Raw genomic sequence first — 13,275 nt, 5'->3', positions numbered from 1 at the left:
TACCTGGGTGGCTCAGTCGGTTGGGCATCTGCCTTTGGCTCAGGTCATGATCCTGGGGTCCTGGGATTGAGCCCTGCATCGGGCTCCCTGCTCAGCAGGAAGTCTGCTTCCCTCTGCCCCTTCCCCTGCTTGTGTTCTCTCTCTCTCTTGAATAAATAAATAAAATCTTAAAAAACAAAAACAAAAACCAAGGCTCTGTTAGTGGTGAGGTTCACTTACAGGGGCTAATGTCTCTCAGAGTCTTCCGTGAAGCCAAGCAGCACTCCCAGGCTGCCAAAAAGAAGCTCTGTCTCGAAAAGTCTGGGTGGGGGTACCTGGGTGGCTCAGTGGGTTAAGGCCTCTGCCTTCGGCTCAGGACATGATCCCAGGGTACTGGGATCGAGCCCCGCATCGGGCTCTCTGCTCCACAGGGAGCCTGCTTCCTCCCCTCTCTCTCTCTCTCTGCCTGCCTCTCTGCCTACTTGTGATCTCTCTCTCTGTCAAATGAATAAAATTTAGAAAAAAAAAAAAAAAAGAAAAGTCTGGGTGGTGCCATTTCTGTGCTCTAAAACTCTCCTGGCTTCTCTGTGCACCTGTGTGAGCAGTCAAACCTATAGTACATATGAAAAATGGGGCGCCTGTGTGGCTCAGTGGGTTAAGCCTCTGCCTTCAGCTCAGGTCATGATCTCAGGGTCCTGGGATCAAGACCTGTGTCGGGCTCTCTGCTCAGCAGGGAGCCTGCTCCCCCACCCTCTCTCTGCCTGCCTCTCCGCCTACTTGTGAACTCTCTCTCCCTCTGTCAAATAAATAAATAAAATATTTTAAAAAAAGAAAGAAAGAAAGAAAGAAAAAGGCCAGCCGTTTTTTAACTGCCGTATTTCAATTAGAAATTCTGAAACTCACAGGCAGTTTTGCGAGAAAGGTTTAAAGGGGAAAAAAAAGAGAGAGGATTGAAGCGGATTTTTCCATGACTCAGTCATCAAGGGAAGCACAGTGATGGTGCAGTTGCCGCCCTATGACTAAAGGCCTCCGGGGCTCAACCTGCTCTTGAGACTAAATGGTATGGTGGGGGTGGTGGGTCAGTCACTTTTATACACTAGCACACTTGACACTCCCCCACATTACAGTATCCTGTTTTAAAAAGCAGGTTAAGGAATATACTTTTGGGAGATCACTCTTGAGCACGAAAAATCCCAAAAAGCCAAAAGGAGCAGCACTGTCCTCCTTGAAAGCTTTCCAAACCCAACACCAGGGAAACGGCACGCAAACAGAATCGGACTCGGCGGAGAAGGCTGGGGGTAGTTCCAAGGACACCGCAGGAAATCACCTCGGATAATGTTGCACTTGTACGTATCAAATGTGTATTTGAAACCCACTTTCATCTCTTCTGTACATTGCCCTTGATGAAAAACAGCTGCAGACTTGGATTATCTACAAGGACAGAAGTGCATTATTTGAAGGTTTGATGATACCAGCACATCTTAATGTAATCAAATCAGAGTTTATAAATATGTCTAGGCAGAATGGAGGGGAAGCCATCACTCTCACACCTCGGGGCTCCAGAGGTCCCCCTGAGGGAGATCCATCTCTGGCTGTCACCTGAAGCAGAGGTGGGGGTGGTTTTCTGCAGGCAGCATCAAAGCAGTAAATTCCGCCGAGACACAACCATGACCAGACGGCCTTCCCTCCCGTCTGTGCCCTGACTCCATCCAAACATCCCATTTAGCTTGGTGGACCTCCTTAAATATTTTACTTCAATCATCCTAGAAACATTAAAAAAAAAAAAAAGGCGCAGTGACAGAAGAGCGAGGCTTACTCATGACTGTAGGACGGCAGCTTTCCCTGGCTTCCGGGGCAGAAGTTCACAGCCCCTGACCCCTTCGCCACACACCTGCCACATTCCGTGTGAACACGTCAAACCCTCAAGCCTGCTTGATTAATCACCCTGCCCAAGAATCTATGAAACAAAATTCACATTACGGGAGAGCAGCACGAAGGGCCCTCCTGAGGTCAGGACGCAAGACCACACAAAACTAACACGCCTGCCACATCCATCATCTTGTAATCTGCTTCCAGTTCTGTAATCCCCAAACGTCCAGACTGTGCATACCAAGAACATTCCTCTTCGATGTGGATCAAAACGGCTCACGTACAATGAGCTCTGAATCTTCACCGCCTCCAAGAAAACCATTAACCATTTCTACACATCGAACTGCAGACACATGCTCAAGTCAAGTCTCCAGGGACCCAGAAGCTTTAATGATTTTATCATAAATGTTTCCTCACACATCTTAAAAAGAAAATTTAATTTGACCTAAGAATAAGGAGTACATTGTTAACTTTCCAGGGATGTACTAACTCGTTTAGATCACGTAAAGAATACTACAATCCCCATTACACTAAAGTGTTTCATAATTAGTTCAAGGGAACTGATCTTCCAAGAAAAAAATGAACTGGTAGGATTAGATGCACTTAAAATGATTACAATATATACTGTGCTTTCTATTACCATGGGATTACTTTTCATTTTGATTTCAGAACCTACAATGAATATTTCAAGGGAGGTGTCCTTCAGGGACATTGTGTGATCATAAAGCTGTGTCTGGGCTGGGCTGAGAAAAGTTATCACACTACTGTTTTCCTCTCATAACTGATATTATTTTTATTTTTTTAAAAGATTTTATTTATTTATTTGGCAGATAGAGAGACAGTGAGAGAGGGAACACAAGCAGGGGGGAGTGGGAGAGGGAGAAGCAGACTTCCCACCGAACAGGGAGCCTGATGCAGGGCTTGACCCCGGGACCCTGGGATCATGACCCGTACCGAAGGCAGACGCTTAACGACTGAGCCACCCAGGCACCCCTTGATATTATTTTTAACACTTTATACTATAAACCCCCTAATTCTCTCAAAATTTCACTTAAAAACAAAAACAAAAACAAAAGATTTGCATCACAGATCATGTGACTGCAGTTACTGGATTTGTTCAATTTGAAGCATACATTTCTAGACTCCTGACAGAATGGGAAGTTGGACAGCCAGGATATTTTATGTTCTGGTCATTTACAGTTCTGTTGTTTGGGGAGAATAGTTATAAACCAGAGAAATGTGAATGATTTAGAAGAAAGGATGAAAAAGAACGGGGACGGCTTTCTTACCTTTTAGAAATTCAGCAATTAGGCTCAGTTCTGTGGGCTAAGAGTGTACACAGTGTCTGAGTGACACAAAAATACACATTCATCTTTAGGAACATCTTTAGGAGTGATTCTTAAATTAAAAAAATAAGGGAAAGAATCATTGTGGTTTGCAGGCCAGTAGGATTTGAAGTGGCAAGACTAATTCATCAAATAATAATCAAATGAGGACTCTGCACAAAAGAATTCTACATGTAGTTTTCACTTAGTCTTTAAACCTGTCTTCTAAGGCTTTCTACGTCTGTTACTGGTGATAAAGCTGTGGATCAGGGAAGGGCCTTGTTGAAATCACAGACACAGTCACACGACAAAGCTGAGATTGGAAGAAACAACATCTCATTGCAACGATCAAAAAATATACCACCAGGGGCACCTGGGTGGCTCAGTGGGTTAAGCCTCTGCCTTCGGCTCAGGTCATGATCCTGGGGTCCTGGGACTGAGCCCCCGCATCAGGCTCTCTGCTCAGCAGGGAGCCTGCTGCCCTTCCTCTCTCCCTGCCTGCCTCTCTGCCTACTTGTGATCTCTGTCTGTCAAATAAATAAATAAGTAAATCTTTATATAAAAAGAAAAAAAATATATATATACCACCAATATTAGGAATCTGATGAATGTCAGCATTCCCATCCCTCCTTAAAAGTTAACATTTTGAACTCTCTACCGTTCTTGTAACATGAAGACATGAAATCACTGCAAAACAAAAAAAAAGTCAACCTGCTGTTTCCCATTGGCTTCGGCAGGAAAACAGGACACAGTTTTCATGAAAGGGCAAGGAGGTGATGAAGACAGTGTACTTGAGGCATGGCCAGGCAAAGGGCTGTGACAAGTTTCAGGGGAAGGAGGAGGGGAGAGTACTGTGTGGTAATGATCCAGAAGTCAATACAGATATTGGTTCTTTCTTCCCTTTATTCAGTGAATCCTGGTTCAGTATCTCTTCCATGCGGGGTACAACATGAAGTGACAAAGGCAAGGAGCCTGCCCTCCAGGACTCAGTCGGGAAGGGGAAAGAGGGATGGCAACCAGCAATACAATAGCATGGGGCTTCTGTGGGGGTACTTCCAGGGCACGAGCACGGGGGACTGACACCCACCCCTAGGAGAGGGAGAGGAAGCTTCCTAGAGGATGTGACATTTATGCTGGGGTCTCAAAGCATGAAGAGCAGTTTCCCTGGCAGAGGACAGGGGAAGGCTACCCAGGAAGGGCATATGTCCAAAGGCATGCAGATTGGGGAGATCAAAGTGTGGCCCAGAAATGGAAGGTGGTTCTCTGCCTACAGCCCGAGACACATGGTGGCGTTGGTAGAGGCAGCAGAGAAACGATGGAGGAGAGGTGGATGGAGACCATGATTCTGGGTCTACAGAGTGTGGTCCGCATTCTGTACACTATGAGGAGCCAAAAGGATTTTAGGCAGGGGAGTGACACAGTTCATGATAAGCTCACTGGGGTGGCTTTGTGGAAGATGGATTGGGGAAAGCCAGCAACTCGCTGACTTGGCACGGTAATGAGGATATTTTGCGGCTGCCGCATGGTCCCTTCCCCCACCCAGACCGCCAAAGAGAATGGGCGTTCTGAAGCCTGGGCTTCCCCGGAGTGGCTACAAGTTTATTCGTTTGAAAAACAAACAACAGAAAGGTTAGAGAACAACAGTTGGTGAAAGAGAGAAATGAATGTTTTCATATTGGGTTTGAATTCTGCTGTCATTATGCACCAGACCAGCACAGCTTAGATATTGAGTAAAACAAATTAGACAAGGAAGCTAAGGGAACATGCACAGCCCTTTCTAAACTGGTCAAAGTGATCAAACCTGGACTGTTCACACACGCCAAAATGCAAAGACACGAGCAAAGTCCTTCTTGAGTAGCCAGGATCAATTTTGTCCTAAGAGCAGAGGATCACTACCTTAGCTGTGCTGTCCAAAAAGGAAGCCAGTTGGTAAGAAAAAAGATGTCATCCATAGGACGAATAATCACGCTGTCAGTCCCCAAAGATCATAACCTCACACGATTGCCATTGTCACTGAACTGAGATTCAAAGCCAAATGCCCTGACCCTGGAATCTGAGGACAGGGAAGTGCCTTCTCTTTTCCAGAAAACTCAAATCTCGAAGTGAAGCAAAAACTCTCAAGATCTGAAAAACCAAATAGCCCTCCTATAGCCTACTCGTAATTTCACTCCGAAGAGGGTGAGCTACACGGAGAACTTATTTTCAGGACAGAAACAGGTTTTCTGACACCTGCGTCTTTCCCAAGGGGCCCCTGAGACTTCATATCTGCGTGTGAAGCGGTGGAGTGTCAGTGGGATCTTGGGGCTGCCCTCCTCCTTAGGACTGAGCCCCCATCTTAAGTTCAAGGGAGGGGTAGAAGAATGGTAACTGTGTTATCCAACACCCCATCTCATATTGTACATACCAAACCATTAAAAGAAACAGAGCACATCGTGTCTTCGACTGGTTACAGATGGGAGGAAAACAGCCACAATAATAAATTCACGGAGGTGGAGTGTGTCGTCACACACGGAGCTAGGATGTGTGATCCAGAAGGTGTGTGTGAGGGAGTTAAGACCATATGTCGTTTGACTGCTGTGGGCCTGCTCCCATGTCAATAGCAACACGTTTCTCCAAAACAGCTCTGACACCATTCCCAACACCACGGCGCTCCACCAAACTGACACGACTCTTACCAGGTACTGAAGTCGCTGGCGCTCAGTCTCAGGGGTAAATTCTGAAGACATGGGGATGATTTCTCCATTTCTGATGATTATGGCCCTGAAATGGTAAAAATGTACTGTCAGTAGCCGACCTCCTAAGGACCTCAATTCTGTGCTATGTGCACAGCTTGGTTCAGAGCACGCATGAGGGGTGCCTGGGGGGCTCAGTCAGTTCAGCGTCTGATTCTTGATCTCGGCTCAGGTTGTGACACCAAGCCCCACGTCAGGCTCTGTGCTTAGCTTGAGATTCTCCCTTTCCCCCAACTCACATGCATTTACACACTCTCTCTCCCTCTCAATAAATAAATAAAATCTTAAAAAAAAGAATACACGGGGCTCCTGGGTGGCTCAGTGGGTTAAGCCTCTGCCTTTGGCTCAGGTCATGATCTCAGGGTCCTGGGATCAAGCCCCACTTTGGGCTCTCTGCTCAGCAGGGAGCCTGCTTCCTCCTCTCTCTCTCTCTACCTGCCTCTCTGCCTACTTGTGACCTCTGTCAAATAAATAAATAAAATCTTAAAAAAAACAAACAAACAAAAAACACACATGAAATGCCCTAGTGACGCCTTTTCCTCTAACCTGCATGGCAACATTCACTGTTACCAACTAAGGATCCCTCACCATATTATAGGTATCTTTACTTTAAGAACATTACATTTGGGGTAGCTGACGTTTTCTTTTTCTGTTAGCTGGAACCATCCCTTAATGGCCAGGACCAATCATCCTCCTTGGCATGTAATAGATGTTCAGTGAATAAATGGATGAAGAAGTAAATGAGGGAAACTGAGGCTTACTGTAAACTAATGTTCTCCAACAGAACTTTCTGTGATAATGGAAATATTTTAATCTGTGTAATCTAATATGGCAGCCAACAGCCACATGTGGGTAACGAGCATCTAAATTATGGTTAGTGCAGCTGAGAGAGTGAATTTTTTTTATTTACTTAATTTAAATTCATTTATCTTTAAGTTTAAGCAGTCACAATGGCTAGCGCTTAATGTAGTAGACAGTACAGCTTCAGATCCTCATTACTTCACGTGTCCTTGGGCCAGGAGCACTGGCTTCACCTGGGATCATATCAGAAATGCAGACTCTCGGGTCCCACCCCAGACTTACTGTATCAGAATCTTCACTGTTATACGATCCCCAGGTGATCCAATCTGAGAATGCCTGACTGAGACTCCTGAGTTCAGGGATAGTATTCTGGGTCCGGGAAAAAACATTTTCATCTCATCCCGAACCTTAGGGAAAATCACACACATCCACAAATGTGCCCCAAAGCTACTGCTGACTCAAGCATTTGTGAGAAAAGAGCTCCCCAGAGGAGCTACCTAAGGGAGAGGCCACAGCATTGCTAACAGTGGAGGAACGTTTCCTAGGCCTCGTCCAGATGGAGCCTCCTGTTCCTGGATCTTCTTTTCTGAAGTGGTTCCTAGCAGCCATTTTCCCCCTACCAGTCAGTGAAGTTGCTTGCGAACTGCTATAGGAACCCAACAGCTCCCGGGTACCAGGAAGCAGGAATCCCACACACTTCTCTGTGAAGAGCCCCAAGGCAGGGAAATGCCTTCCCTGAGCTCAGCTCCGGGTGGCTGCATCACTGACTCTAGGGTCAGCTGTATTCTTTGTGCCAAGAGTCCCCAGCCACCCCTTCCTCCACCAACAGAGGTGGTCCCCAACTCAGAAGCAATCCCTATAAATGGCTGCAGCTGTCCCAATCTCTCCCCTGCCCTCCTCCCACCCGTGCCCCACACCACCTATGCCTAGTTGCTGTCATAGAAACTGATAGGAGGGCAGGTAAGGGAGGGGATGATACCGAACAACACACAGGGCTTTAGAGAATTAGTGGGTCTACAAGAAAACCAGTGGAAGCTGTAAGAAAATGGAAAGTTTTAGGGGAACTGACTGGGAAAAAGATGTAATATTCATATGGCTTTTTTATGATGATGCCAAAAATAGGACACATTAAATTTCCTTCTTATAAATCCAGAGTCACTTGTAAAGTGCAACCCCCCCCCCCCCCCCCCCCCCCCCCCCAGGCAAGAAAGGTGATATCCACCATTCACAAATCAGTATGTTCACTCAAATGGACTCTATCCTAATTCATCAGCTAAGGCTAACTCCTGAATAAGGGATTAGGGGATTTGACAGAGGATGGAGAGATCTGGAGAGCTTGAAAGAAGGTCTAGGTTAGAGCCTTATCTCAAAGTAGCATGAAGGGCCGTGAGAACCAGGGGGATAAGATCAAAAGTCATTAGGCAATAAGTTCCAAGGGCAACCTTCTATTTCAAAAATTTGCTTACAACTAGTTTTCACTTTTCTTCCCCTTTTCTACATGGTCCCTGAATCCCAGCTTCCAGGCTCCAACTAGGACAGCTGGCTATCTGGGAAGGAAGGAAAAGATAATGAATCAAAGGAGGAAGGTAGAGAAGACGGAAGACAGTGTCAGAGACTGCGGAGAAGGGTGGGTGGGGAGGAGCCAACACTGCGCCATCAGGCCATAGAAGTTCCTCTTGTAGGACCTACAGGTGAGCTCAGCGGCCTTGTTTGCTCTTAGATTCCAAATGCTCTCCTGTCACACAGCAGGAGCCCTGTAACTATTTGTTGAATACGAGAGCAAATGAGAGAACTCCGGAGACGTGTTTCCCTTGAATTCGAGGCCAGAAAGACAGAGGTAGCAGATGCTCCCATGCACAAGTGGAGTTGACTTCCAAGCCAAGTGGGGTCTTCACCTAGAAATGCACCTGCTCCCTCCGCTATCCTGTTCTCTTCTCTTCCCGACCAGGGTGTGTCCATACATTACTTCCCATGCAGGCCTTCCCTACATGAGTTATTCCCTCTCTGTACCTATGGCTCTCTGCCCATAGGCCCATAGTTCAAACCTGTGCTCAAAACACTTTCAGCTTATAATCAAACAAAACGTAACAAAAACTGATATTCTCCTAATCCACAACCCACCTTGTAGGGCCTGTTTTCTTTTCTCTCCGACTAAGATAATAACCTACATTTAGGGGTTGTACTTCCCCACCTCCCACTGATCCCTTAGTAAATACATTCTTGGTAACAGAGGTAAATTAATTCTTGGCCCTCTCTCTAACCAACTGCTCTCAAAAGCATCCAATGGCCTCTTTTGTTGCTCTATCCACTCGATATGACCTTATTCCTAATCTACTTGGTAGCACTGGACAGTCTCTTCTGATCTGGCTTCTGGGACACCCCTTCTCCTGATTCCCTATGTCCCTGAAGGCTCCCTTCTCAGACTTCTCTATGCCTCCTCTGATGTTATGGGCTACCATTTTGTCTCTCTCCTCCGCTTCCTGGGTAATCTCATTTCCTAACTCTCTCATTCCCAAGGTTAGGTTTAACCACCTCTCCCAAGTCGTCCCTGAGCCTGCTACTTCTAATACAGAGCACATCACGTTTTGTTGTTGATGACTTAACATGCAGGCCTGTGAGCACCTAAGGAAAGAACCATGGCTGTCTTACACAACACTGTAGCCTCAGTCCTGCTCCTACGCCTACTCCTGACCTCATCTCCCAAGAGGAAGAAGGGCCGGGGCATCCACAGGGGGTCCAAAGGAGAGGTAGGCTTGGGAATGGAATATATGGTGATACATTCATAGGGTACAGGGCTGGATCTTGACTCCAACTCCCATGAGCTGTGGCCGAAGCAGTGGGTGGTACAGTGAGTACAGTGAGCTGGGCCTTCTGGCCGATGTCCTCTAAGAGCACTTTCCTTCTCTCCCAGCTATCTGCCACCAGCAACTAAAACTATGATGCCATTGTTACTCAATAAAGTGAAACCCTGTCTAAAAAAAAAAAAAAAAAAGAAAGAAAAGAAAACAGGGCCAAGCCACAATAAGCAGGACCGGGTACCTAAGTTCCAGGGTCCAGTGCAAGATAAAAGTGCAGAGCCTCTTGATTAAAAATTAATGAGTATTTTAAGATGGTGACAACAGTGCATCAAACCCAATGTGGGGCCCTCCCTAGAGTGAGGCCTGTGTGACCCACAGTTGCACATCCACGAAGCTGGCCTGACTTACTCCCTTAAAATTTACTGAACGAGTAAAAGGCTTCGACAACCACATATGCCAATGACTCCCAACTATCCTTTCCAGCACCTCCAGCCTGGAACAGCCAACTGCCAACAGATATCTCGACTTGAATACTCAGCATCATCTCAGATTCAGCATGTTTCAGACTTAATTAACGATCCTACTTCACCCCACCCGCAGCTCTCCCAGCATTTCCATCTTAGGGAAAAACAGGCCTTCCCACCTGGTCTCCTCCCGCACACCAGGGTGCCCTCTCAGACTGCTCCCGTCCCTTATCCTACCATCCCAACATGCACTGGATCTCGTAAATTTCACTTCCCCAACAGCATGTGAATCTGTTCCTTTCCCTGACTCCCACCATTAGCACCTTGGTTCCAGGCCCTATCAGAGCTAATCCATGTGACTCAGGAGCTCTCTGCTGCTCCCACTTCTGCCCTCCTCTGACCCCGTGCATGGTCACCACGGTGATTTTAAAGCACGATTCTTGTCAAGTCATATCCCTGACTAAACTCCCTTAGGCAACCCCAGCATTTCCAAAATCCATCATTATCTGCATTTTGCCTCTGTTTCTGGCTTTAAGCCTCACTCTCGTTATTCTTACACATCTACCTCGCCCTTCTTCTGGACAAGCTATTGCTCTCGAGAGTCTGCCCAGGAGAATGCCTTCTCTTGCCCTCCTGCTTTACCTCCGAGGCCCCTTCTCTGTGGTACCATGGTGTGTATGTCACAGCTGTCACCAGTCCTCACCATGGCGGCTGCTCCATGGCTTCTCTAACTACCTGTGAACATTTCTGGCCGGTGCCTGTGGCCTTTTCTCTGAATCTCAGCACACAATGCTTGGCCTATGACAGACACACAGTGGCTGCTGATGGATAGATGATTATGTGGATAAAGAGTTAGTGAGCTACACTTGGGAGGATCCACAGATGAATCCAGAGCAACGGCCTCGAATAAAACTTTTCCCAGTAACAACATTACTGTCTCTAATTTACTGTGTACAGTCCGGACCTTTAAATATTCATGCCAACGAAAATATGCCTTTTCATTGGTTTTACAAACAGACAATGAACGTAAAAGGATGTCATTCTGGTTAGATCACCACTAAAAAGGGGACTCGAGAGATGAAGGCAAATGAGGCAGAACCCTTGACCTTCAGCCACCACTCTGGTCTGTTTTTTAAATCTCAAATTCACAAACAGAGAGATATCAGCCTTCAATTCCAATATTCGCCACTGGGCTAACCCTAGCTAATTACTTTCTTAAATAGATCTTTATATCAAATCCATCTATGTACAGAACATTCTTCAATTCTGTTTGAACTACCAAGTTCTTCCTTTATGAGACGCCCATGGATTAAAGATGACAGCATGTTTGGCAGTCAGACTTTCCAGTCCCTAAATCATGATGCCTCCTCCTATGTGCTTCCTGGCTTCCTTTTGATCTTTTGCTCTTTCATCCCTCTGATCTCGGGATCAATGTGTCAGAGTGCTGGTCTCCAATCTGGAGCAGGGCAGTGAGACGGAATGGGTTTCAAAGGGAATAGAGTGCGTGTGAAGGCTGACAAATCTTGCACTAAACAACCAATAAACCAGAGAAATGCTTTAAAGCTACATTCTGTCATCATGGGATCCTTGGATACTTTGTATCTTCCACTTCGTTATTTTATGGGCTGTTTTTCCTAAGGAAAACTATCTAAAACAAAACCAAAAAAAGCTGTGGCCATAGTAAGAATCAAGGAAAATTAGGCAGATGCCCTGGCCTTTCTTCTTAGCCATCAGATCTGGACCTAGAGACAGGACTACGGTCAGATTTTGGATGACATTCCATTTCCTTACTCAGAGACCGGCCAAAGATTAAGTGAGGAGCGTCCTAGAGTTGAGGTGATTTAATCCACGGGCAACCACTTCCTACATGGCATCTCTTACCACAGAGGGTGGTTCCTAAGCATAATCCCCAAAGTTAAGTCTAGCCTTTCATTCACAGACTGAAACTGATATTCACATGCTTTCATTTCCTGTCCAGCAAGATACATGGAGCCTTATTTGTAATGTGGTGAAGGGTAAGGTCTAACATGTTCTTCGGAGTCAACGGCAAGGATGGGAGAAGAGAATGTAAGTAAGACAAAGACATTAACGGTTTTTAAAATGTTCTCCCATCCTCTTCAAACATTAGCCACATGGATAAAAGCAATTTATTGCTAATTGATGAGAATTTTGAGTTCAGAGAACAATTTCTTGAAAACCTGGCTATTTCTATCCTCTAAGGTCACAAGTTGGAGTCAAAAAGACTGGCATTTTGTCCCCCAAGTTAGTCAAATCATTAACCGGTCAAGAGAAAAATAAGGGGTCAAATGAGATGCTCGTTTCAAATATTCACTCGATTTTACAACTTCTGTTAAGGGGATCACACCAACTCCTGTGAAATCCCACCTCAGAGTAGCAATGATGCTCTTCAAGAGGCATCTGACAAACAAGCAAAGGGGAAAAAAATGGGTAAAAGATATGATTAGGCAACTGACAGAAGGGAAAATGCAAATGTTCAATAAACACAAGAAAAGATGCTCAATCTCACTAGTCCAGGAAAATGCAAATTAAAGTAAAAATAACATATAACTTTTGCTCATCAGATTGGCAAACGTTTGTTGAAAAAATTAACGATGGGTAGTAGTTCTTATAGGGTGAGAGGAAAAAGCCATTCTCATAATTACTGGGAATGTAAACGGTTAGACCTTTTTAATCTATTATAATGATGCAGTCGATGGTTCAGTCATCCTACTTTAGGGACTATATCCTAAAAAAAAAAAACCAGACAACTCAGTACATAGGATATACAGACAAGAATTCATACCTGACATTATTTGTTGCGGCAAAGACTGGAAACAATCTCAATGTCTATCAAAAGGGGAAATACTGAATGGATTGGTTTATAATCCATAAGATATTATATGGTCATTAAGAAAGCAAAATAAACAAAAAAACCCCCAAAACAACAACAACAACAACAACAACAACAAAAAGAAGACTTAAGTATGTTGAAGTAAGAGGTATCGATGATGCACGGTTATGTGAGAAAAGCAAGTTTCAGAGTAATACGTGGCATAATCCCCATTTTTGTAAAAACAGAAACTAAACACAGATACTCCATATATGGCCTGATCATATATGGCCCCATCATATGGCCTGATCCCAGGCCCAAACCTGGTGTGCTCCTTCAGGAGCCCCCCCAAAAGGTACAAAGGTAGTACCAGGCAGCCTCCCCTCCCCGGGAAGCTGCCCTCCCCCACCAGATGAGGGCCCAGCCAGTGCACTTCAGTCTCCAGAGGGAGATGCAGCCTCCCCCACCAGCCACATT

The 13,275-nt window shown here is 45.5% G+C and overlaps 1 protein-coding gene across 1 annotated transcript in view; it reads right to left on the bottom strand.

Annotated features, from left to right (window-relative positions):
- The window catches only part of LOC111160197 (protein phosphatase, Mg2+/Mn2+ dependent 1H), a 256,386-nt gene that overhangs the window by 75,884 nt on the left and 167,227 nt on the right, over positions 1–13,275 (bottom strand). The window contains exon 5 of the mRNA XM_022523104.1: positions 5,849–5,933. Coding sequence (XP_022378812.1) covers positions 5,849–5,933 — 85 coding nt within the window. The remainder of the gene's footprint in view (positions 1–5,848; positions 5,934–13,275) is intronic.

The sequence above is a fragment of the Enhydra lutris genome, unplaced genomic scaffold (genome assembly GCF_002288905.1).
Source record: "Enhydra lutris kenyoni isolate GAN:26980312 unplaced genomic scaffold, ASM228890v2 scaffoldscaffold74, whole genome shotgun sequence".
NCBI lineage: Eukaryota > Metazoa > Chordata > Mammalia > Carnivora > Mustelidae > Enhydra > Enhydra lutris.
Note: the sequence above shows the minus strand (reverse complement) of the source record. Positions and strands in the feature narration are given on the sequence as shown.